This window comes from Leucoraja erinacea, chromosome 25 (assembly GCF_028641065.1).
Source record: "Leucoraja erinacea ecotype New England chromosome 25, Leri_hhj_1, whole genome shotgun sequence".
Classification (NCBI taxonomy): Eukaryota; Metazoa; Chordata; class Chondrichthyes; order Rajiformes; family Rajidae; genus Leucoraja; species Leucoraja erinaceus.
In genome coordinates, this window is record NC_073401.1 from 32,163,637 (window position 1) to 32,188,668 (window position 25,032).

Sequence of the window (25,032 nt, forward strand, 5' to 3'; positions counted from 1 at the left end):
GGGTGGTGAATCTGTGGAATTCTTTGCCACAGACGGCTGTGGAGGCCACAAGTCAGTGGATATATTTAAGGCAGAGATGGATAGATTGTTGATTAGTGCGGGTGTCAGGGGTTATGGGGAGAAGGCAGGAGAATGGGAGTATGAAGAATGGGGTTTGGGAGAATGGCGGAGTAGACTTGATTGGGCCGAACGACCTAATTCTACCATCACATGAAGAGCGTGATGGTTGTTGGGCAGTGCTCTCCGCCTGACACCTGTCACTTGCCGCTTGCTGGTCTCACTCATGACAGCAAATCCTTAAATTCCCACGGCCAAGTAACCTCGATTGGTCCCTCGATCGCCCAGACGGAATTTATGGATTTGCGGGCAGCAGCTGACATGAGCGAGACTGGCGAGCGGCAGAAGAGAGGTGTTCAGATGGAGAGCATTGCCAGAGGTGAGCGGGCCGGCAGAAGGCACTGAGGTGGCGGCCAGTTCCGCTGTCCGGTCCCGGCGGCTGCTCGCCGCTACCCAAGCTACTTCCCTCCCCGGCCACAATGCGGTGACTCCACGCCTGGAGCGCCGCGGCAGCGGTGAGTGAGTTGCTGGCATGATCCCCGACCCCCCCTTCTCAATGCTCCTGCCCATGATGACCCAGGCCAGACACGCTGTGAAAGGAACTCTTCTCCCCACAGCGGTGCTGTCCTTTACAACCGCTTCCCATCAGCTGCCAGCAAAGAGGGATAGACTTGGCTGTCCTTCAGTACAGCAAACATCGTTCTTGAAGTTTTCAAGAAGGAACTGCAGATGCTGGAAGATCGAAGGTACACAAAAAAAAATGCTGGAGAAACTCAGCGGGTGGCAGCAGCATCTATGGAGCGAAGGAAAATAGGCGAGGGTTTCAAGGGGCCGAGAGGGAAAAACCCTTCTTCAGAACTGAGGGGGGTGGGGGAGAAGGAGGGGGGAGAGAGGAAGGAGGAAATGGGAGGAGGAGGAGCCCGAGGGGGCGGGGGGTTGGGGTGGGAGGGAGACGGCTCGAGGGTTAAGAAGGGGGGAGACAGCAAGGGCTAGAATTCAACGTTCATGCCATCCGGACGCAAGCAACCCAGGCGGAATATGCGGTGCTGTTCCTCCAATTTCCGGTGTTGCTCACTCTGGCAATGGAGGAGACCCAGGACAGAGGTCGGATTGGGAATGGGAGGGGGAGTTGAAGTGCTGAGCCACCGGGAGTTCAGGTAGGTTGCTGTGCTGAGGGATAGCCAAGTCTATCTGTCTTGTCTATCAACCTAACCTTTGGCCTGCAAAACGCAAGGTAAATTCCGTGCCTTTTTTTGGGTAAAAAATTGCGTCTTCGCTGCCAGGAAATACAGTATTTAAAAACATATAGCACCAAGAAATTTACGTATTACATTATATCTACATGAACTCCATTCTTCCCTCTTTGTTTCTTAAGATACTCTTAAGATAATGGCAATCCTTGTTTGAATATCCCGCCAAGAATGCTGCTAGCATGCTCAGTACACAGTCCACGGTGCAAAGGCAGAATTTCAGCTGCCTTCAGCTCCCCTTGTCCGTGAAGGTTTGAAGTCGTGTCGATGCCACATGCGTGTTACAAGTACTGTGGATGAAAGGCACGGAGAATTATGCCTAAAGAGATCGATCTCTTAGGTAAGCATAATTCTCCCGTGCTTTTACTATTTATATTTAATAATCACCATTTTATAATTTTAGTCAGGGTAGGCAGTGCCCACCTTGCCTGCCCTGATGGCACGTGCCTGCCTCAGAGGATCAGGCAGCATCTGTGGAGAGAAGGAATGAGATTGGGGCCTTTCAGTAGTTAAATGTTGTTGCTTCCCAACTCACCAAGGCCCAGTTAAAACTCAAGCATCGATCAGCTGTTGACACACAAGACAATTCCCAATATCCACAGCATGCTGCCGGACCCCCTGGCGTTACTCCAGCACTTCTGTGAAACGTCACCTATTCGGACCATGTTCTCCACAGATGCTGCCTAGTCCCACTACCTGCTGACCATTACTCCATCACTCTGAATTTTTTAAACGTAAAAACACCTATCCACTGTTCATTCGCCACAGATGCGAAGTCCCCCCTGACCCCCGCTGAATCCTCAAGTCTACTCCAGCACTCTGTGAACCCACTGGTCACGTGCGCCCACCCTATGAGAGCTAATTTTTTTCCCCAATGTTCGGGCCACAGATGCTGCCTCGGGCGACGCCGCTGTATTTCCTTAACTCATAGATGCTGCTGGCACACTCTACTCCAACTTTCTTTTTCGGTGTGAACCGGCATCTGCAGTTCCTTCTTCCTTATCTATAAATGGCATATCTTCTTTCACAATTAATTAATTTTGGAGACTTGGAGCTGATTTTCTGACAGTGGAGGTGTAAACATTAATTTAAGAGATTTAAGTTCCATTCATCAGCACAGGCAGCGTTATCATTTTGAACAAACTAATTAATACAGATTATCTGTGGTTATTCAGATATTAACATCTATAGCCTTAATCTTCTCTGCATTTTATCGCTATGGTGACCATGTATTGAATTCTCCAGTTCCCTGGATGTTTTCAAGAGAGAGCTAGATCGGGCTCTTAAACATAGCGGAGTCAGGGGATATGGGGAGAAGGCAGGAACGGGGTACTGATTGTGGATGATCAGCCATGATCACATTGAATGGCGGTGCTGGCTCGAAGGGCCGAATGGCCTACTCCTGCCCCTATTGTCTTTTTCCTTTTCAGTCAAGGCCTGAAGGTCCTGGGTCATAAGGTCATAGGGGATAGGAGCAGAATTAGGCCATTCGGCCCATCAAGTCTACTCTGCCATTCAATCATGGCTGATCTATCTCTACCTCCTAACCCCATTCTCCTGCCTTCTCCCCATAACCCCTGACACCCGCACTAATCAACAATCTATCTATCTCTGCCTTGAATATATCTACTGACTTGTGGCCAGATCCACAGCCGTCGTGGCGCAAAGAATTCCACAGATTCCCCACCCACTGACTAAGAAATTCCTCCTCATCTCCTTCCTTAAAGGAACAGCCTTTAATTCTTGAGGCTGTGACCATCTGTAGTCTAGACTCTCACCACTAGTGGAAACATCCTCTCCACATCACACTTCACTATTCTGTAAGTTTCAAATGAGGTTCCCCCTCATCTTCTAAACTCCAGTGAAGTACAGGCCAAAGTGCCGACAAACGCTCACCATAGGGCCATGCTCTCTGCCTCACACATTGGTCAGGGCTGGTGCAACTCAAACTGGGTTATAATTTGGAGTGTTGCGTGGCCCCTATTACAGGGAGGATGTGGGGGCTGTGGAGGGGGTGCTGTCTGTACGGAGTTTGCACGTTCTCCCCGTGACCTGCGCGGGTTTTCTCCGGGAGCTCCAGTTTCTCCCCACGCTACAATCTCGTGCAGGTTTGTAGGTTAATTGGCTTCTGTAAATTGCCCCCAGTGTGTAGGATAGTGTCATTGTACGAGGTGATCACTGGTCAGAATGGACATGGTGGGCTGAAGGGACTGTTTCCGTGCTGTGTCTAAAGAGAGGTTGGACCTACCTCGGATTGTTTTCTCTGTATCCATCAGAGGCTGAGGAGGTACCAGAGAGAAAGTACATAAACTGATTGCATAGGCAATCGTTAGGGTAGACATCCTCCACTCCGTGCATGTTCTGTTACTTCTGTGTGTGGGGGTCTCTGTCTTCTGTCCCTCTCTGTCTACAGTAACCCTATCTCTGTCCCTCCCGTGGTATCGGGTTCCCGAGTTGTGCCGTGCGAAATAACTGACGAAATTCTTCATTTTGCGCTCTGTCGGCCGTTGCAAAATTCCCTGCAGGCAGTTTCCGGTTACTGTTCTTTGAGCGGCCATGATTCTAATCGGCAAAATCTATCTTGTTTTGCCCCGCGAGGTTTCTGCGGCTCCAATTGCATGAATCTCACCATTCGGGCCCCTGGCTCCCTTTATATACCCTCCTTCTCTCTCCCCTTTTATCATTTCCCTTCGCGCAGGTGGGTTCTGGGCGTCCCTATTCCCATGCGGTCTTGCCTCTTCCTCTCCTCCCTTCCTCCCCCGTCCCCGGTTTATCCCCTGGGTCTTGCTCGCCTCTCTTTCCCCTCTCCTGGGGTGCCCCTGTTCCCCCCCCGTCTACCTCTCTTTTTCCCCCCCCTTCCCCTCTCTCTTCCTCTTTCTTCTTCTCCTCTCCCTTCCAGGTCTCCCCTTCCCCCTCTCCTCTCAATCTCGCCTCTCCTCCTCGTTTCCACCTCCCTCCTTCTCCTCGTTTTCTCCCCATCCCTCCTCTCTCCTCTCTCTCTCCCTCTCCTCTCTATCTATCTTTCTCCTCTCCTCGCGCAGCCGCCCTCTCCCTTAACTCTCTCACCCCCTCCTCTCTCCCCTCTCTGTCTCCCCCCCCCCACACCCCTTCTCTCTCTCGCCCCCCCCTCCCTCGCTCCCCCTCTCTCTCCCCCCCCTCGCTCTCTCACTTACTCCCCCTCTCCCTCTCTCTCTCCGTCTCCCTGCTCGCTCTCTCCCCCTCTCTCTCTCCCCCCTCTCTCTCTCCCCCTCTCTCCCCTCTCTCTTCTCCCTCTCTCTCTCTCTCCTCTCTCTCTCTCTCTCTCTCTCCTCCCCTCTCCCTCTCTCTCTCCTCTGCCTCCTCTCTCTCTCTCTCTCCCCCCTCTCTCTCTCTCTCCCCCTCTCGTCTCTGTTCTCCTCCTCTCCCTCCTCTCCCTCCTCTCCCCCTCTCCTCTCCTCTCCCCCTCGCCTCTCCTCTCGTCTGCGTGGGGATATGCAACGTGCTCCCCTCCTCCCTCCCCCCACACTCCACACCTCCTCTCCTCTCCTCCCTCTCCTCTCCTCTCCTCTCCCTCCCTCTCTCTCTCTCTCACACACTCTCTCTCCTCTCCTCTCCCTCTCCTCTCTCCCCTCCCTCCCCCCCCTCCCCCTCCTCCTCCCTCTCTCCCCCTCCTCTCCTCCCCTCTCTCTCCCCCTCCCTCTCTCCTCCTCTCTCTCTCTCTCTCCTCCCCTTCCTCCCCTCCCTCCCTCTCCCCCCTCCCCTCCTCTCCCTCTCCCCTCCCTCTCTCCCTGCTCCTCTCCTCCCTCCTCTCTCTCTCCTCTCCTCTCTCTCCCCCTCCTCTCTCCCCTCTAACCCTCGCTCCCTTCTCTTCTCCCTCTCTCTCCTCCCCCTCTTCTCTCCCTCCCCCTCTCTCCCTCTCCTCTCCTCTCCCCTCTCCTCCACTCTCCTCTCCTCTCCTCCACTCTCCTCTCCTCTCCTCTCCTCTCCTCTCTCCCCTCTCCTCTCCCTCTGCCTCTCTCCCCCTCTCTCTTTCCTCTCCTCTTCTCTCCCTCTGCCTCTATCTCCCTCTGCCTGCCTCCTCTTCTCTCTCCCCTCTCTCTCTCCTCTCTCTCCCCTCTCCCCTCCTCCCTCTCCCCTTCTCTCTCCCTCCTCCCCTCTCCTCTCCTCCCCCTCCCCCTCTCTCTCTCTGACTGTCTCTCCCTACTCTTCTCTCTCCCTCCCCCCCTCTCCCTCTCTCTATCTCTCCTTCTCCTCTCCCCTGTCTCTCTCTCATCGCCTCTCTCTCCCTGCGCTTTCTCCCCCCTACCTCCCCTCCCTCTCTCCCTCTCTCTCTCTCTCGCCCTCCTTCTCCCCTCTCGCCCTCTCTCCTCCCTCTCTCTCTCCCTCTCCCTCTCTCTGTCTCTCTCTATCTCTCTCTCTCTGTCTCTCTCTGTCTCTTCCTCTCTCTGTCTCTCTCCCTCCCTTTCTTACCCCCCCTCCCCCTCCCTCCCCCCCCTCCCTCCCCCCTCCTCTCCCTCTCCTCCCCTCCCCCCCCCTCTCCCCTCTTCCTCTCCCCTCCTCCCTCCTCCTCGCCTCCTCCTCCCTCTCCTCCCCTCCTCTCCTACCCTCTCATCTCTCCTCTCTCCCTCTCTCCCTCTCTCCTCCCCCTCTCTCTCCCTCTCTCCCCTCCCCCCCTCTCCTACACTCTCCTCTCTTCCTCCTCTTCTCCCTCCCCTTCCTCTCCTCTCCCCCTTTCTCTTCCTCTCCCCTCCCTCCCTCTCCTCCCCCTCTCCCTCCCCTCCTCCTCCTCTCCTCCCTCCTATCTCCCTCCTCCTTTTCCTCCCCCTCTCCTCTCCTCTCCTCTCCTCCCTCTCTCTCTCCTCTCCTCTCTCCTCTCCTCTCTCCTCCTCTCTCCTCCTCCCCTCTCCTCTCCTCTCCTCTCCTCTCCTCTACTCTCCACTCCTCTCCTTCCCCTCTCCTCTCCCCTCCTCTTAATTTCATCATGTTTTTTTGATAACATCTACTAATTTACTACATTGTATGTTCCCTCTCATCCTCCCTCTCCTCTCCTCCCCTCTCCTCTCCTCACCTCCCCTCTCGTCTCCTCTCCTCTCCCCCTCTATCTCCTTTCCTCTCCCCTCCCTCTCTCTCCCCTCTCGTCTCCCCCTCCTCTCCTCTCCTCTCCTCTCCTCTCCTCTCCTCTCCCCCTCCTCTCTCCTCCCCCTCCTTCTCCTCTGCTCTCTTCTCCTTTCCTCTCCTCTCCTCTCCTCTCTTCTCCTCTCTCCTCTTTTCTCCTCTCCTCTCCTCTACTCTCCTCTCCTCTCCTCTCCTCTCCTCTCCTCTGCTCTCCTCTGCTCTCCTCTGCTCCTCCTCTGCTCCTCCTCTGCTCTGTCTGCTCTGCTCTGCTCTCCTGTCCTCTCTTCCCCTCTCCTCTCCTCCTCCTCTCTCTCTCCTCCCTCCTCCCCTTTCTCCTTCTCTCTCTCCTCCCCTCTCCCTCTCCCCCCTCCCCTCTCCCCCTCCTCCCTCCCTCCTCCCTCCTCCTCCCCCCCTCTCTCCTCTCTCCCCCCTTCTCTCCTTCTCCTCCTCCTCCTCTCTCCTCCCTCCCCTCTCCTCCTCTCCTCCCCCTCTCCTCCTCCTCTCCCTCCTCCCCCCCCCTCTCTCTCCTCCTCCTCCCTCCTCCCTCTCCTCCCCCTCTCTCCTCCCTCCTCTCCCTCCCTCCCCTCTTCTCTCTCCTCCTCCTCCTCCTCCTCCTCCTCCTCTCTCCTCCCCTCTCTCCTCTCTCCCCCTCTCTCTCTCTCCTCTCTCTCTCTCTCTCCCTCTCCCCTCCCTCCCCTCTCTCCTCTCTCTCTCTCCTCTCTCTCCTCCCGTCTCTCTCCTCTCCCTCCTCCTCCTCCTCTCCCCCCCCCTCTCTCCCTCCTCTCCTCCCTCTCCTCGCCTCTCCTCTCCTCCTCTCTCTCTCTCCTCCCCTCTCCTCTCTCTTCCTCCCCCTCCTCTCCTCCTCCCTCTCTCTCTCCTCCTCTCCTCCTCTCTTCTCTCCTCCCCCTCTCTCTCCTCCCTCCTCTCCCCTCTCCTCTCTCCTCCTCTCCTCTCCTCCTCCTCCGCCTCTCCTCCCTCTCCCTCTCCTCTCCTCTCTCTGCCTCCTCCTCTCTCTCTCTCCCTCTCCTCCCTCTCTCCTCTCCTCTCCTCCCCTCTCCTCTCCCCTCTCTCCCCCTCCCCTCCTCCTCCCCTCCTCCTCCTCTCCCCTCTCCTCTCCCCCCTCCTCCACCTCTCCTCCACTCTCTCTCTCCTCCCTCTCCCCCTCTCTCCCTCTCCACTCTCTCCCTCCTCTCATCTCCCCCTCTCTCTCTCTCTCGCACTCCCCTCCTCCCTCTTTATCCCCTCCTCTCTCCCTCTCCCTCCCCTCTTCTCCTCCTCTCCCCCTCCCTCCTCTCTCCTCCTCTCTCTCTTCCTCCCTCCTCTCCTCCTCTCTCTCTCCTCTTCTCCTCTCTCCCCTCTCTCTCCTCTCCTCTCTCTCCCCTCTTCCTTCTTTCCTCTCCCCTCTCTCTCTCTCTCTCCTCCTCTCTCCTCCTCTCCCGCTCTTCTCCTCCTCTCCTCCTCCCCTCTTCCCCTCTCCCCTCCTCCCCTCCCCTCTCCCCTCTCCTCCCTCTCTCCCTCTCCTCTCTCTCCCCCTCTCTCTCCCTCCTCTCTCCTCCTCCCCCTCTCTCCCTCTCTCCCTCCTCCTCTCCTCTCCCTCTCCCTCTCTCTTCCTCTCGCCTCCCCTCTCCTCTCTCTCTCCCCTCTCCCCCTCCTCCTCCTCCTCCCCTCTCCTCTCCTCTCCTCTCCTCTCCCTCCTCTCCTCCCTCTCTCCTCCTCCCCTCTCCTCCTCTCCCTCTCTCCCTCCTCTCTGCGTCTGTCTCTCTCTCTCTCTCCCTCTCTCCCTCTCTTCCCCTCTCTCCTCCCCCTCTCTCTTCCCCTCCCTCCCTCTCCTCTCCTCTTCCTCCCTCTCCTATCCCTCTCCTCCTCCCCTCTCTCCCCCTCTCTCTTTCCCTCTCTTTCTCTTCCCCTCTCCTCCTCTCCCTCTCTCCCCTCCTCCCCCCCCCTCCTCCCCTCCTCTCCTCCTCCTCTCCCTCTCCTCCTCCTCCCCCCTCCTCTCCTCCGTCCCCTCCCTCCCCTCTCCCCCCTTCCCCTCCTCCCTCTCCCTCCTCTCTCTCCCCCTCCTCTCTCTCCTCACCCCCTCTCTCTCTCCTCCTCCTCCTCCTCTCTCCCCTCCTCCTCTCTCTCCTCCCTCCCTCTCCTCCTCCCCTCTCCCTCCCCTCCTCCTCCCCCCTCTCCCTCTCTCCCCCTCCCCTCTCCTCTTCTCCCCTCCCCTCCCTCTCTCCTCCCCCTCTCTCTCTACACCGTCTCTCTCTCCCTCCTCTCTCTCCCTCACTCCCTCCCACTCTGAGACATGGATCTCCTCCCCCTCCCTCTCCTCCCCTCTCTTCCCTCTCCTCCCCTCTCTCCCTCCTCTCCCTCCCCCCTCCTCTCCCTCCTATCTCCTCTCCCCTCCCTCTCTCCTTCCCTTCCTCTCCTTCCCTCTCTCCTCCCCTCTCTCTCTCCTTCCCTCTCCTCTCCCTCTCCCTCCCCCTCTCTCTCCCTCCCCTCCCCCTCTCTATCCCTCTCTCTCTCTCTCCTCCCCTCTCTCCCTCTCCCCTCCCCCTCTCTCCCTCCCCTCCTCCTCCTCCCTCTCCCTCCCCTCCTCCTCCTCTCCTCCTGCTCTCTCCTTCCCTCTCCTCTCCTCCTCTCCTCTCCTCTCCTCTCCTCTTCCTCCTCCCCCCTCCCCCTCTCTCCTCCCCCTCTCTCTCCCTCCCTCTCTCTCTCCGTCCCTCTCTCCCCCCTCTCTCCTCCTCTCCTCTCTCCTCCCTCTCCTCCCCTCTCCTCTCCCTCTCTCCTCCTCTCTCCTCTCCTCTCCTCCCCCCCCCCTCCCTCTCCTCCCCTCTCCCTCCCTCTCTCTCCCTCTCCTCCCTCCTCCTCTCCTCTCCTCCTCTTTTTCTTTTTTTTCCCTTTTTTTTCTCTCTTGACCCCCTTCTCTCTTCTCCTTTCTCCCTTCCACCCGTCCTTGCTCTTTTGTTCTCCACTCCCGCTCCGTCCTCTTGGTTGTTCTTTCTCCTCCTCCCTCTCTGGAACCCCTCCCTCCTCTTGTTTCCCCTCCTCCCCTATCTCTCTTCCTTCTTCATAATGCTGCAGTCCCCCCCCCCATCCCCCTTTTTCGTCCCCCTTCTCTGGCTTCACTGCCTCTTTGTCCTCGGGTTCGCCCTGTCCTCCTTTTGACTATCGAACCTTCCCTTGTCCTTCCCCTGCCCTTTCTCCTTGGTACCTCCCTCGGCTGCGGCCTTTCTTTTGCCTCTTCCTCTCTGCCCTTGGGGCCAGCTTGGGTCCTCCTTGGCTCGTTGCGTGCTCTGCCCATCTTTTGCTGTTCTGCCCCGGTCTCTCTGCCATTTCGGCGTGCTTCCGCTTTTGTCTTCCTCCGCAGAGCTGCCTTTGTCTTCCCTCCTGTGGCCTGTGTTACCTTCTCCCCGTGTCTGTCTCTTCCCTTTTCTCAGTGGCTCTCCTCCTCCACACTGTGTCCTGAGTTGCTGACGGCTCGGGGTCCCCCTCCCTGTGTGATGGCTGGCCCGTCCTCCGCTCACATACCACCCCTGTCCTTCCTTCTCCCCTCGGTGAGTTGCCTCTGGCCTCATCCTGCCCTTCCCTTGACTCTGCGTTTCACTTACTCCCCTCCCTCGGGGTAGCGCTCCGCATGTGTCCCGACCTTTCTGCCCTCTCTTCCCCCCCCACCCTGCCCTTTTTATTTCAGCAGCCTTTCCCCTCCTCAAGACACCCCACTCGGGTACACCAAACCCCCTCCTGGGCTATTCCCTATCCCACCCTCGTTCCTCTGCAGGCTTCTCTTCTGCTCCCTCGCTCTCCGAACTGGCCCTTTCTCCCTCAAACACTATTCTCCCTTTTCTCTGTCCGTCCCTGCTATTCCTATGTCTGTCCCCATTTCTCTGTTTTTCCCTCCACCCTCTTCCTTTCCTTTCATCTCTCTCTCGCCCTGTTTCTCCCCTTTTTCCTCGTTCTCTTTTTCTACCTTCCCCCGCTCCCTCTGTTCCCCCCCCCTCTCTTCGCCCCTTCTTCTTCTCTCTTCCTCCTAGGTCCTCTATTTCTTCTCTACTTTTTTTTTCTCCTCCTTGTCCTTCTCCCCCTCGTCCTTCCCTTCTGTCCTTTCCCTTTCCTACTCCTCTTCTTCTTCCTTCTCCTCTCTTTCCTCTCTTGTTCCCCCCCTCCCCCTCTCTCCCTTTCCTTCCCTCCCTCGATCTTTTTCCTCCTTTCTCCTCCTTTTTCCTCTTGCTCCTTTCTTCTCTTTCTTCCCTCCCCTTTCCTCTTCCCTTTCCTCTCCCCATTTTTCTTCCTCCCTCTTCTTCTCTCCTCTCTCTCTCCTCTCCTTCCCTCCCCTCCCCCCCCATCCCTCTCCTGCCCTTTTCTTCTTCTTCTCTTTTTCCCATCCCCTCCCCTCCCACCCTTTCTTCGTTTTTTTCTCCTCTGCTCTTTACTCTTTCTTGTGCTTCCTCCCTCTCCCCCCCCCTCGCCCTTTTTCTCCTCCATGTCCTCCCCCTTTCTCCTCTCTTCTCCCCTCCTCTCCTCTCCCCTTTTGTCTCTCCTTTTCTTTCTTTTACCCCTGCTCCTCCTCTCCCTTTCCATTTTTCCCCCCTTTCCTCCTCCCTTTTCTCACTCTTCTCCTCTCCTCCCTCTCCTCCTCTCTTCCTTTCCTCCCCCCTTCTCTCTCCTCTTCCCTCTCTTCTCCCCTCCTCTTTTCCTCCCCCCTCCCTCCCTCCCCCTCCTTCCCTTTTTTTCTCCTCTTTCTCCTCCCCTCCCCTTCCCCTCTCCTCTCCCTCCTTCCTTCTTCTCCCTTCTCTCTTCCTTCTCCGTCTCACCCTTCCCTCTCCTCTTCTCCCTCTTTTCTCCCCCATCCTCCTCCCTCCCTTTTCTCCTTCTCTCTCCTTCCTCTTGTCCTCTCCTCTCCCCTCCCCTCCCCCTCCTATCCCCTTTCGCCCGTCCCTCTCTTCCGCCCTCCTCCCTCTCCTCCTCTCCTCTATCCCTCTCCCTCTCCTCTTTCCTATCTGCCTCCTCCCTCGGCCAGCTCTGACTTTCACTTCCTTGCTTCTTCTTTTTTCTCCTCCCTTTCTCCTTCTTCCTCTTTCCTCATCCTCCTATTTCCCCCCCCCCCTCCCTTCCTGTTTCTTTTTTCCCTTCCCTCGTCTCCCTCTCCATCTCCAATTTCTTTGTAGTCTTCTATTCCCCTTCCGTTTTCTCCCTTGCTTCCCCCCCCCTTTTTTTTCCCTTCTTCGCCTCTCCTTCCCTCTCCCCCCTTCCTCTCCTCTCCCCTTTCTTCTCTCGGTCTCCCCGATTTCACTCCCTACCCCTCCCCTCTCCGCTGTCTCGTCCTCCTTCTCTCCTCTCCTTCACCTTTCTCTCCTTCCTCTTCCTCCTCTCCCTCTCCTCCTCCTCCTCGCTCCCCTCTCTCATCCCCCCTGCTTTTCCCCCCCACTCTTCCTTTCCTCTCCCCTACCTTTCCATTCCTCCTCTGTCGCTTCCCTTTCCTCTCCACTCCTTCTCTCCCCCCTTTCTCCCCTCTTCTCCGTTCCTTCCTTTCCTCTCGCTCTCCCCCACTCTCTTCACCTCCTCTCCCTCTCTCTCCTTTTCTCTATTCTTCCTCTCCCCTCCCCCCTCTCTCTTTCTCCTCTCCCCTCTCACCCCCTTTTCCTCTCCGTTCTTCCTCCTTCTCCTCTCCTGTTTCTCCCTCTCTTTCCCTTCCTCTCCCTCTCCTCTCTCTCTTTCCTCCCCCTCCCCCCCTTTCCCTCTCTCCTCCTTCTCCTCTCCTCTTCCCTCCCTCTTTCCTCTCCCTCTCCCTCCCCTCCACCCTCCTCTTTTTCCTCCGCCTTCCTTCTCTCCTTTCTCCTTTTCGCTCTCCTCTCTCTTCTCTCTTCTCATCCTCTCCTTCCTTCTTTCTCTCCTCTCCTCTCCCTCTGCCCCTCCCTCTCCTCTCCTCTCTTGTCTTCTCTGATCCCTCCCCCCCTGGGTTCCCTCTGCTCTCCTCGCTCCTCGCTCCGCCTCCCCTCTCTCTCTGGGGGCTCCCCCTTGTATTTTTCTACCTACCTCTCTCTCTTTCGCTCGTCCTCTTTTACTCGTTTCCTTTCCTCCCTCCCATCCCTCTGTCTCCTCGGGTCTTCCTCTCTCAGGTTTTTTACCCCCCGGTCCTGCTCTACCTCCTCACCTTTCCCTCCCCCTCCGTCCCTCACGAGAAAATTCTCAACCATCTCAGACACTCGCTCGGCTAGACTCTAGAGTTCCCCTCTGGGGGTCATGCCGAAACTCGTGTCGTATTCCAGACATGATGGGGTTTGACTCGTCCCACGTGGCCCGCGTGGACTGTCTCCACTCTCCCCCTCTGCCATCTCCATCGTGATCGCATCCTAATGCGCCCCCTGCTGCTCTGCTCTCCCTCCCATCTCTTCCCCGCAACTGGCTGGCCCGGACGGCTCCTATCCGTTATCGCATCCCCGAGTTTACGCCCTCTCTGGCCCTCTCACCGTCTCCTACTCTTTGCCCCCTCCCTGGCTTATGAACAAATTCAAGAACTCTCTTTCCAATTCCCACTAATTGCCATGCTTTCTCCCCCCCACTCCCGTCTCTCTCTGGCTCCCAGAACTCGTCCTCGTCCCTCTCTCATTCCATACCACAGATCGCCGTGGTCTTCATCTTTGTCAACGAGGCTCTGTCGTCAATCCTCCCGCTCCGTACACAGTGTGGTCGAATCACACACCCCCACACCTGCTCAAGTGAGATCATACTAGTCAACGACAACAGTGACAGCGGTGAGTCACGCACTTCCCCCCCCAACCCCCCCCTCCCTCGATGAATCCACCCCCCGCCCCCCGCCCTTGGTGTTATGACCAGTGGTCAACGTGGGTGGTTGAGGTGGGCACTTCCTGAGGCCACGCAGCGTCCTGTGTGTGGATGGGGGAAGGGGCGGGTGGGTGGTGGAGCGGGTCGTATGATCAGCTGGTGGGTGAGGGTGAGAGTTGGGGGGTGAGGGGTCAGTGTTGGGGGGCGAGGTGTGGGGTGTCGATGGTGCATCGTGTGTTGATGGTGGAGCACGTGTCCCCACAGTGGGGGGGGTCAGTGTTGGGGTGGTGGTGAGAGTTGGGGGGTGAGGGGTCAGTGTTCTGGGGGGGTGGGGTTGAGGGGTCAGTGTTGGGGGTGAGAGTCCTGCTCGGTGTGGTGACGTGGTACCCATTGCTGTGTCCCACAGTGGATCTGGGCGTGGGCATGGAGCGGTACCCTGGGCCACCGCTAACCCGGGCTGGTGAAGATCGTGCGGAACCACAAGAGGGAGGGGCTGATCCTCGCCCGGCTCCAGGGGTGGAGAGTGTCCAGCGCCCCCCGTCATCGGCTTCTTCGATTCTCACGTTGAGTTCAACGTCGGCTGGTGAGTGGACGATGACCTTACCCCGCCCTGAACCCCCCCTCCCCGCCACTCTCTCCCCCTCCCCCCTCCCTCACTCTCCCCCCCTCCCCCACTCCCCCCCCCCCTCCCCACTCTCCCCCCCCTCACTCTCCCTCTCCCCCACTCCCCCCCCCCCCCACTCTCCCCCCCTCCCCCACTCTCCCCCCTCCCCCCCACTCTCCCCCTCCCCCCTCCCACTCCCCCCACTCTCCCCCACTCTCCCCCTCCCCCACTCTCCCCCCTCCCCCACTCTCCCCCTCCCCCTCCCCCACTCTCCCCCTCCCTCCCCCTCCCCCACTCTCCATGGCCCCCCACTCTCCCCCTCTCCCCCTCCCCCACTCTCCCCACTCTCCCCCTCCCCCACTCTCCCCCTCCCCCACTCTCCCCCTCCCCCACTCTCCCCCTCCCCCTCCCCCACTCTCCCCCTCCCCCACTCTCCCCCTCCCCCTCCCCCACTCTCCCCCTCCCCCACTCTCCCCCTCCCCCTCCCCCACTCTCCCCCTCCCCTCTCCCCACTCTCCCCCCCCCCCACTCTCCCCCTCCCCCTGACCCCCACTCTCTCCCCCTCCCCCACTCATCCCCCTCCCCCTCCCCCACTCTCCCCCTCCCCCACTCTCCCCCTCCCCCACTCTCCCCCCCCCTCCCACCCCCCACTCTCCCCCTCCCCCACTCTGCCCCCCCTCCCCCTCCCCCACTCTCTCCCCCTCCCCCTCTCGCCTCCCCTTGACACCCCCCCGCTGACCCTTGACCCCCCTCTGCTGACCCTTGACCGACCCTTGACCCCCCGCTGACCCTTGACCCCCCCCTCCACTGACCCTTGACCCCTCCACTGACCCTTGACCCCTCCACTGTCCCCGTTGCAGGGTGCAGCCGGTCCTGAGCCGGATCAGTGAGGATCGCAGCCGCATCGTGCTGCCGGCCATCGACAACATCAAGTACAACACGTTTGAGGTGCAGCAATACGCCAGCGCTGCCCATGGCTACAACTGGGGGCTGTGGTGCATGTACATCCTGCCCCCACATGCATGGCTGCAGCAGGATGACCAGGCCGCACCCATACGGTGAGCGCGGGGCACGGGGAGACGGGGGAAGGGAGGGCAAGAGAGAGGTGTGTGTGTCTGTGGTGTGTGTGTGTGTGTGTGTGTGTGTGTCTGTGTGTGTGTGTTTGTGTCTGTGTGTGTGTGTGTGTGTCTGTGTGTGTGTGTGTGCGTGTGCGTGTATCTGTATGTGTGCGTGTGTCTGTGAACATGTGTGTGTGAGAGTTTTTGGCTGCGTGTGCGTGTGTGTGTGCGTGAGTGTGTGTGTGTGTGCATGTCTCTGTATATGCCTGTGTACATGCGTGTGTACCTGGTTCAGTGTGGAGCAGCTTCATTGGGGAATTCAATGTTCATACTGTTAATATTTAGGGGTTTGTGTACTTTGGATATAGCAGGCCTCTGTGAAAAAGGTCAAGCTTTGCTGAGGTGACAAAGGGACACCAGGTGCAGGAGGTCCATGTGATCTAAACGGTGCCATCAAGTCTGGATTTCTGAAGTGGGCTGAATTACCTCCTGATTTTAGTTTAGTTTTGAGATACAGTGTGGAAACAGGCCCTTCGGCCCACCTAGTCCGTGCCGACCAGCGATCCCCGCATACTAACACTACCCTACACACACTAGGGACAATTTATAAATTTCATGGGGGCCAATTAACCTACAAACCTGCACGTCTTTGGAATGTGGGAGGAAACCGGAGCGCCCGGAGAAAACCCACGCAGGTCTCTGGGAGCTCGTGCAAACTCCACACAGACAGCGCCCACCACCCTTCGTATGAAAAAGTTTCCCCTCAGATTCCTATTGAATCTTTTCCCCTTCACCTTAAATCCATGTCCTCTGGTCTTCGATTCCCCCACTCTGGGCAAGAGACTCTACCCGATCTATTCCTCTCCTGCCCTTTTGGGTATTAACCGGCATCTGCAGTTCTTTTTTTATACCCATTCTTTCCTGATCATTACATAGAAACACAGACAATAGGTGCAGGAGTAGAGACCATTCGGCCCTTCGAGCCTGCACCGCCATTCACTGTGATCACGGCTGATCATCCCCAATCAGTACCCTGTTCCTGCCTTCTCCCCATATCCCTTGATTTCATTAGCCCAAAGAGCTAAATCTATCTCTCTCTTGAAAACATCCAGAGAATTGGCCTCCACTGCCTTCTGTGGCAGAGAATTCCACAGACTCACAACTCTCTGGGTGAAAAGGTTTTTCCTCATCTCAGTCCTAAATGGTCGACCCCTTATTCTTAAACTGTGTGGCCCCTGGTTCTGGACTCCCCCCAACATCGGGAACAGTTTTCCTGCATCTAGCCTGTCCAATCCCTAAAGAATTCTATGTGTTTCTCTAAGATCCCCTCTCGCCCGTCTAAGGTCCAGTGAATACAAGCCCAGCCGACCCATTCTGTCCCGCCATCTCGTGGCTGGAGACATCTTCATGAATCTTTCCCCAAGCTGCTCATGAATGAAATTAAAACCACATCAAAAGGCCTGACGTTTGATATTCTCCACAAAGCGCAGTCAGAAAGATGAAAGGGCCGGTGATGTGGGAACTCCTGGGATGACGGCGGCAACAACTGGAAAGGAGACTTCTCGTGTTGTCCCACCTCCGCTAAACGCAATGTTCCATCTAACGATCAAAGCAGATTAAAAATGCCCCGTGCAGATTGCCTCTCGCAGTCACGGTGGCACAGCGGTAGAGTTGCTGCCTGACAGCGAATGCAGCGCCGGAGACACGGGTTTCATCCTGACCACGGGCGCTGTCTGTACGGAGTTTGCATGTTCTCCCCGTGAACTGCGTGGGTTTTCTCCGGGTGCTCCGGTTTCCTCCCACGCGCCAAGGTCAATTGGCTTCGGTAAAAATTGTAAATTGTCCCGAGTCTGGTGGTGGAGGCAGAGATGATAGTGGGGTTGATGAGGCTTTTAGACAGGAACGTGGCCATGCAGCATTCATGTTCCATGTTTAACCGTTTTCTCAGAACTTTGGGGGTCGTACCTTGTACTAATCTGTGGTCACCCTTTGGTCTCCCCAATGGTGAACCTTGTACTGCCCAGTGGGCCCTGGTTCTCCAGATCGCCCCCCCACCCCCAGTTGTCCCCAGTCCCCACAGGCCCTGGTTTCCCTCACTGGGCCCTGGTTCCCCACACTGGGCCCTGGTTCCCTCACTGGGCCCTTGTCCCCTCACTGGGCCCTGGTTCCCTCACTGGGCCCTGGTTCCCTCACTGTCCCCTCACTGGGCCCTGGTTCCCTCACTGGGCCCTGGTTCCCTCACTGGGCCCTGGTTCCCTCACTGGGCCCTGGTTCCCCACACTGGGCCCTGGTTCTCCTCACTGGGCCCTGGTTCCCTCACTGGGCCCTTGTCCCCTCACTGGGCCCTGGTTCCCCACACTGGGCCCTGGTTCCCCACACTGGGCCCTGGTTCCCTCACTGGGCCCTTGTCCCCTCACTGGGCCCTGGTTCCCCACACTGGGCCCTGGTTCCCCACACTGGGCCCTGGTTCCCTCACTGGGCCCTGGTTCCCACACTGGGCCCTGGTTCCCTCACTGGGCCCTGGTTCTCCTCACTGGGCCCTGGTTCCCCTCACTGGGCCCTGGTTCCCCTCACTGGGCCCTGGTTCCCCACACTGGGCCCTGGTTCCCTCACTGGGCCCTGGTTCCCACACTGGGCCCTGGTTCCCTCACTGGGCCCTGGTTCCCTCACTGGGCCCTGGTTCCCTCACTGGGCCCTGGATCTCCTCACTGGGCCCTGGATCTCCTCACTGGGCCCTGGTTCTCCTCACTGGGCCCTGGTTCCCTCACTGGGCCCTGGTTCCCTCACTGGGCCCTGGTTCCCACACTGGGCCCTGGTTCCCACACTGGGCCCTGGTTCCCTCACTGGGCCCTGGTTCCCTCACTGGGCCCTGGTTCCCTCACTGGGCCCTGGATCTCCTCACTGGGCCCTGGTTCTCCTCACTGGGCCCTGGTTCTCCTCACTGGGCCCTTGTTCTCCTCACTGGGCCCTGGTTCTCCTCACTAGGCCCTGGATCTCCTCACTGGGCCCTGGATCTCCTCACTGGGCCCTGGTTCCCTCACTGGGCCCTTGTTCTCCTCACTGGGCCCTGGTTCCCTCACTGGGCCCTTGTTCTCCTCACTGGGCCCTTGTTCTCCTCACTGGGCCCTTGTGCGACCCAATGTGCCAGGGACTGAGCCTCTGTGCTGTTTTCTGCCTCTCTCTGTGCATGACAGGACGCCGGCAATGATTGGCTGCTCCTTTGTGGTGGACCGGGAGTATTTTGGTGAGATCGGCCTCCTTGACCCGGGGATGGAAGTCTACGGCGGCGAGAACATTGAGCTGGGCATGAGGGTGAGTACCGCACCCACATGGCACCTTCCCCACACACACAGAGTGCTGGAGTAACTCAGCGGGTCAGGCAGCATCTGTGGAGAACATGGATAGGTGACGTGTCGAGACCCTTCTTCACAATGGACCCCAACTTCTACGCCGGTTGCACGCCATCATCAAACGGTTCCTTGCCACCTAGACACTCCTAAAGATCAAGTCTGAAGAAGGGTCTCAATCCGAAACGTCACCTATCCATGTTCTCCACAGATGCTGTCTGACCCGCTGAGTTACTCCAGCACTGTGTGAAACGTCACCTATCCATGTTCTCCACAGATGCTGTCTGACCCGCTGAGTTACTCCAGCACTGTGTGAAACGTCACCTATCCATGTTCTCCACAGATGCTGCCTGACCCGCTGAGTTACTCCAGCATTTCATCTCTGTCTTGTGAACTGAACTAAAAACGCGTGTGGGTGGGACTAGTGTAGATGGGGCACGTTGGTCTGTGGGCAGGTGGGACTAGTGTAGATGGGGCATGTTGGTCGGGGTGGGCAGGTGGGACTAGTGTAGATGGGGCATGTTGGTCTGTGGGCAGGTGGGACTAGTGTAGATGGGGCATGTTGGTCGGGGTGGGCAAGCTGGGCTGAAGGGCCTGTTTTCACACTGTACGTCTCTGAGACCCTCTGTGCTTCTCTGGCCTGGGATAGGATTGGATCCGAAATCTCCCGCTTGTTCCCAGCAGAATGTCCCCTTCCCTCAGTCAGTCAGGATCCTGCAGACTTTAAAATTCATCGCAGCAACCGTCCTGGAGAATAAATATGAATGTAAAGTATAGATTTAAATCCTTCCATCTGTGTGAGAGCATTGATCCATGACGGCAGTGGCTGGTGGTGAGGACAGATACTGTGCACTAATTAAATTCCTTCCAGATCCAGGCAGTGAGGCAGAGATCAAAGAACCATGCGCTGCTCGTTACCTGCGCTGACACGGGGCCCGGGCGCTGCTCGTTACCTGCGCTAACACGGGGCCGGGCGCTGACACGGGGCCGGGCGCTGACACGGGGCCGGGCGCTAACACGGGGCCTGGCGCTAACACGGGGCCTGGCGCTAACACGGGGCCAGGCGCTAACACGGAGCCGGGCGCTAACACGGGGCCTGGCGCTGCTCGTTACCTGCGCTAACACGGGGCCCGGGCGCTAACACGGGGCCTGGCGCTGCTCGTTACCTGCGCTAACACGGGGCTGGGCGCTAACACGGGGCCGGGCGCTAACACGGGGCCTGGCGCTGCTCGTTACCTGCGCTAACACGGGGCCGGGCGCTAACACGGGGCCCGGGCGCTAACACGGGGCCCGGGCGCTAAACACGGGGCCGGGCGCTGCTCGTTACCTGCGCTAACACGGGGCCGGGCGCTAACACGGGGCCGGGCGCTAACACGGGCGCTAACACGGGCGCTAACACGGGGCCCGGGCGCTAACACGGGGCCCGGGCGCTAACACGGGGCCGGGCGCTGCTCGTTACCTGCGCTAACACGGGGCCCGGGCGCTAACACGGGGCCGGGCACTAACACGGGGCCGGGCACTAACACGGGGCCCGGGCGCTAACACGGGGCCGGGCGCTGCTCGTTACCTGCGCTAACACGGGGCCCGGGCGCTGACACGGGGCCGGGCGCTAGTCTGTATTAATGGCGGCCGTCTCACACGGCAGCTCAGAGTTGTTCCAGTACGCTGGGCTCTGTAGACGGGCACCTGTGTTGCCCCCTGGGTGGCCATCGCGTGCTTCAGACCATCAACCAAACAAATGGATCCTTTGGAGCGGCATGGTGGCGCAGCAGTAGAGTTGCTGCCTCACCGCCGGAGACCCGGGTTCGATCCCGACTACGGGCGCTGTCTGTACGGAGTTTGCACGTTCTCCCCATGACCTGCGTGGGTTTCCTCCGAGATCTTCGGTTTCCTCCCACACTCCAAAGACCAGCGGGTTTGTGGGTTAATTGGTTTCCATATAAATGTAAATTGTCCCTAGTGTGTGTAGGGTAGTGTTAGTGTGTGGGGATCGCTGGCCAGCACGGACTCGGTGGGCCGAAGGGCCTGTCTCCATGCTGTGTCTCTGACCTAAACTAAAATAAACACAATTTAAATCCTCCTGTGCCCAGTCTGAAGATGGGTCTCGATAGGACAGGGTTGGAGGGATATGGGACTAGCTTAGATAGGCCATCTTGTTGAGCATGGATGAGCTGGGCCGAAGGGCCTGTTTCCGTGCTAGGTTACTCGAGAGCTGCTCTAAACATTCCAGGGCAAATCTAATTTTTTTTTAAATGACCAAAATGTAATTTGGTTTGTGCTAATTAAATATTCACATCTGTGTTGCTGATTGATAGAGAAACATTTCCAGTTAATTGTTGTCGTAATATAATCACTGCGGGTGGGCAGGCGGGCAGGTGGGTGGGTGGGCAGGTGGGCAGTGGGGTGGGCAGGTGGGCAGGTGGGCAGGTGGGCAGGTGGGGCAGGTGGGTGGGGGTGGGCGGGTGGGGGTGGGTGGGGGGCGGGGGCGGGTGGGCGGGTGGGCGGGCAGGCAGGCAGGCGGGCAGGCAGGTGGGCAGACCTCTCTGATTGAGACCCTTGCTGCAAATTAAATTTGATTGATTGAAAGACACGGCGTGGAAACAGGCCCTTCGGCCCACCGAGTCCGTGCCGACCAGCGATCCCCGCACACTAACTCGACCCTGCGCACACTAGGGACAATAGACAATACACAGTAGGTGCAGGAGGAGGCCATTCGGCCCTTCGAGCCAGCACCACCATTCACTGTGATCATGGCTGATCATCCCCAATCAGTTCCCCATTCCTGCCCTCTCCCCATATCCCCTGACTCCGCTATCTTTAAGAGCCCTATCTAGCTCTCTCTTGAAAGTATCCAGAGAATCGGCCTCCACCGCCCTCTGTGGCAGAGAATTCCACAGACTCACAACTCTCTGTGAGAAAAAGTGTTTCCACATCTCCGTTCTAAATGGCTTACTCCTTATTCTTAAACTGTGGCCCCTGGTTCTGGACTCCCCCAACATCGGGAATATGTTTCCTGCCTCTAGCGTGTCCAAGCCCTTAACAATCTTTTTCAATGAGATACCCTCTCATCCTTCTAAACTCCAGCATCTGTGGAGAACATGGGTTGACGATGTTTAGGGTCAGGACCCTTCTTGAACCTGAATGGATAGGGTGATCCATGTTCTCCACAGATGCTGCCTGACCCGCTGAGTTACTCCAGCACTCTGTGTCTGTCTCAGGTTTAAACCAGCATCTGCATTTCCTTGTTGCTACAGATGTATTTCTCTTTCAGCGGGATCTCTGTGACTCCCTGTCTCACAAAGCTGCTGAGACAGAGACAGAGAGAGAGAGAGAGAGTCTTTAGGAATTCACCATCCTGAATTTCAAAGAGAAGGCATTTTAATAAACCAGTGTGCAAAGTGTTAGCTTAGAAAATAAATTGACAGTTGAAATAATGAAGTGAAAATAATAGGTGCCAATTGTAAGCCTGTGATGTTTAAAGCACCAAGATCTTGCCTAAAGCTGGGAGAGGTGATTAACATTTAGAAATGTAACAGTCTGGATAATGCAGGTTCCTTGCAGGACAAGCTGCAGGTAGATCGTGTGGTCAAAAAGGCTGTTGGCACATTGCCAGGTGCTGGCACGAAGGGCCGAATGGCCTACTCCTGCACTTATTATCTGCTGTGTATCATTCATGAGTATTGAGTATAGGTCACGTTTCACTTGTATAAGACGTTGGTGAGGCCGTATTTAGAATATTGTGTTCAGTTCTGGGCACCATGTTACAGGGAAGATGTTGTCGAGCTGGGGAGGGTGCAGAGAAGATTTACGAGGATGTTGCCAGGACTAGAGGGTGTGAGCTACAGGGAGAGGTTGAGTAGGCTGGGTCTCTATTCCTTGGAGCGCAGAAGGATGAGGGGTGATCTTATAGAGGTACTATATATAAGATCGCAAGGGGAATAGATCGGGTAGATGCACAGAGTCTCTTGCCCTGATTTGGGGAATCGAGGACCAGAGGACATGGGTTAAAGATGAAGGGGAAAAGATTTATTAGGAATCTGAGGGGTAACTTTTTCAGACAGAGGGTGGTGGGTGTATGGAACGAGCTGTTGGATAGGGCCAGTGTACACCTGACACAGGTGATTGTTTAACTGCAAAGAGGGAGGCATGGCAGCATCTATGGAGAGAAGGAATTGGCGACGTTTCGGGTGGAGACCCTCTGGGACCCTCTGCCCTGTTTGTTGTGCGGTTAGTGGGCAGTCACGGTGGCGCAGCGGTAGAGTTGCTAGCTTGCTGCCTTGCAGCACCAGAGACCCGGGTTCGATCCCGACTACAGGTGCTGTCTGTGTGGAGTTTGCAAGTTCTCACCGTGACCCGCGTGGGTTTTCTCCAGGTGCTCCGGTTTCCTCCCACACTACAAAGACGTGCAGGTTTGTTGGTTAATTGACTCGGTGTAAGTGTGAATTGTCCCTGGTGTGTGTGGGATAGTATTAGTGTGCAGGGATCGCTGGCCAGCACGGACCCGGTGGGCCGAAGGGCCTGTTTAGTTCTAAAACTAATCTATTGTGTCTGCCAGGCTGCTGTAAGTAGGAATCGCTTTGTTCTGGGCCGAGTGCTAATGATGTTTAAACACTCTTGACTCTTAATTGGTGTGGAGAGCTCAGCCCAGCGCGGCATTTACAGGTGAACAGGTTTGCTGTTGAATGAATGTCTCATCTGGTTCAGCCTGTCAGCTGTCCTTGTTGCCTCACACTCAAGCTGACAGCTCCGCTCCGCAGCTCACCAGCAGTTTAATGTCAAACCCTAACCCACTGTCTGTCAGCTCCTCACTCAAAACGTACACACATGGAACTGCACATGCTGGTGAACGCAGAAAAAACACACAGAGTGCTGGAGTAACTCAGCGGGCCAGGCAGCATCTGTGGAGAACATGGATAGGTGACGTTTTGGGTCAGGACCCTTCTTTAGATTGGTCCAAAGAAATTACAAGAATCACCTATCCATGTTCTCCGCAGATGCTGCCTGACCCACTGAGTTACTCCAGCACTCTGTGAAACGTCACCTATCCATGTTCTCCACAGATGCTGCCTGACCCACTGAGTTATGGTGCAGCAGCATCTATGGAGCGAAGGAAATAGGCAACGTTTCAGGCCGAAACCCTTCTGGAAATAGGCAATGTTTCGGGCCGAAACCCGGAAGGGTTTCGGCCCGAAACGTTGCCTATTTCCTTAGCTCCATAGATGCTGCTGCACCCGCTGAGTTACTCCAGCACTCTGTGAAACGTCACCTATCCATGTTCTCCACAGATGCTGCCTGACCCACTGAGTTATGGTGCAGCAGCATCTATGGAGCGAAGGAAATAGGCAACGTTTCAGGCCGAAACCCTTCTGGAAATAGGCAATGTTTCGGGCCGAAACCCGGAAGGGTTTCGGCCCGAAACGTTGCCTATTTCCTTAGCTCCATAGATGCTGCTGCACCCGCTGAGTTACTCCAGCACTCTGTGAAATGTCACCTATCCATGTTCTCCACAGATGCTGCCTGACCCGCTGAGTTACTCCAGCACTCTGTGTGTTTTTTTGTTAACCAGCATCTGCAGTTCCTTGTGTCAACTCAATTCTCTGTGCAGTGAAGGCCAGTGTGCCAAAATCCGCCTTCATTAAGGGCGGCACGGTGGCGCAGCAGTAGAGTTGCTGCCTCACAGCGCCAGAGACACGGGTTCGATCCTGACTGCGGGCGGTGTCTGTGTGGGTGGAGTTTGCACGTTCTCTCCCTGTGGCCGTGTGGGTTTTCTCCGGGTGCTCCGGTTTCCTCCCACATCCCAAAGACGTGCAGGTTTGTAGGTTAACTGGCCTTCTGTAAATTGCCACTAATGTGTGGGATAGAACTAGTGTGAGGGTGACCGCTGGTCAAGCACAGACCCAGTGGTCACTGGTCAGCACAGACCCAGTGGTCACTGGTCAGCACAGACCCAGTGGTCACTGGTCAGCACAGACCCAGTGGTCACTGGTCAGCACAGACCCAGTGGGCTGTGGAACCTGTTTCCGCGCTGTATCTCTAAAACTAAAGCTGTACGGGGCACCTACCGTGACTGCCTGTCACATGGGGAATACTGCGAGCAATTTTCAGCCCGATATCTGTGGACGGATGTGTTGGAAATGATCAGACTCAGGAATAGCGATTAGAATCCATAGTCTTTTATTAGCAACTGCAGAGGAAACACAAGGTGCTTTCATCTCCACATGCAAATTACAAGTCTGCCAGGGGGAGAGAGAGAGAGAGAGAGAGAGCTCTCTAATAAGCCTATGGGCAGAGTAAGAGTATGAGTGACACTAATCTAGAGGATGTATGTGTGGGGAGAGGGCAGGAACGGGGTACCGATGATCAGCCATGATCATATTGAATGGCGGTGCTGTGTGGAAGGGCCGAGTGGCCTACTCCTGCACCTGTGTTTAAGAAGGAACTGCAGATGCTGGAGAATCGAAGGTACACAAAAAAGCTGGAGAAACTCAGCGGGTGCAGCAGCATCTATGGAGCGAAGGAAATAGGCAACGTTTCGGGCCGAAACCCTTCTTCAGACTGATCGGTGGCGGGGGTGGGCGGGGACAAGAAAGGGAAAAGGAGGAGTAGCCGGAAGGCTGGGGGATGGGAGGAGACAGCAGGGGAGCTGAGGAAGGGGAGGAGACAGCAAGGACTAACAAAATTGGGAGAATTCGATGTTCATGCCCCCGGGGTGCAGACTCCCCAAACGGAATATGAGGTGCTGTTCCTCCAATTTCCGGTGCTGCTCGCTGTGGCCATGGAGGAGACCCAGGACAGAGAGGTCGGAGACGGAGTTGGAGGGGGAGTTGAAGTGCTGAGCCACCGGGAGGTCA

General features: G+C 57.1%; 1 protein-coding gene across 1 annotated transcript in view; it reads left to right on the top strand.

The window, feature by feature from the left end:
* Window positions 1–13,059: 13,059 nt before the first annotated feature.
* Window positions 13,060–25,032, top strand: part of galnt9 (polypeptide N-acetylgalactosaminyltransferase 9) — a 31,185-nt gene continuing 19,212 nt past the window's right edge. The window contains exons 1-4 of the mRNA XM_055655519.1: window positions 13,060–13,141; window positions 13,579–13,755; window positions 14,637–14,834; window positions 18,029–18,146. Of these exons, the coding sequence (XP_055511494.1) occupies window positions 14,776–14,834; window positions 18,029–18,146 (177 nt within the window). The 5' untranslated portion in view covers window positions 13,060–13,141; window positions 13,579–13,755; window positions 14,637–14,775. The remainder of the gene's footprint in view (window positions 13,142–13,578; window positions 13,756–14,636; window positions 14,835–18,028; window positions 18,147–25,032) is intronic.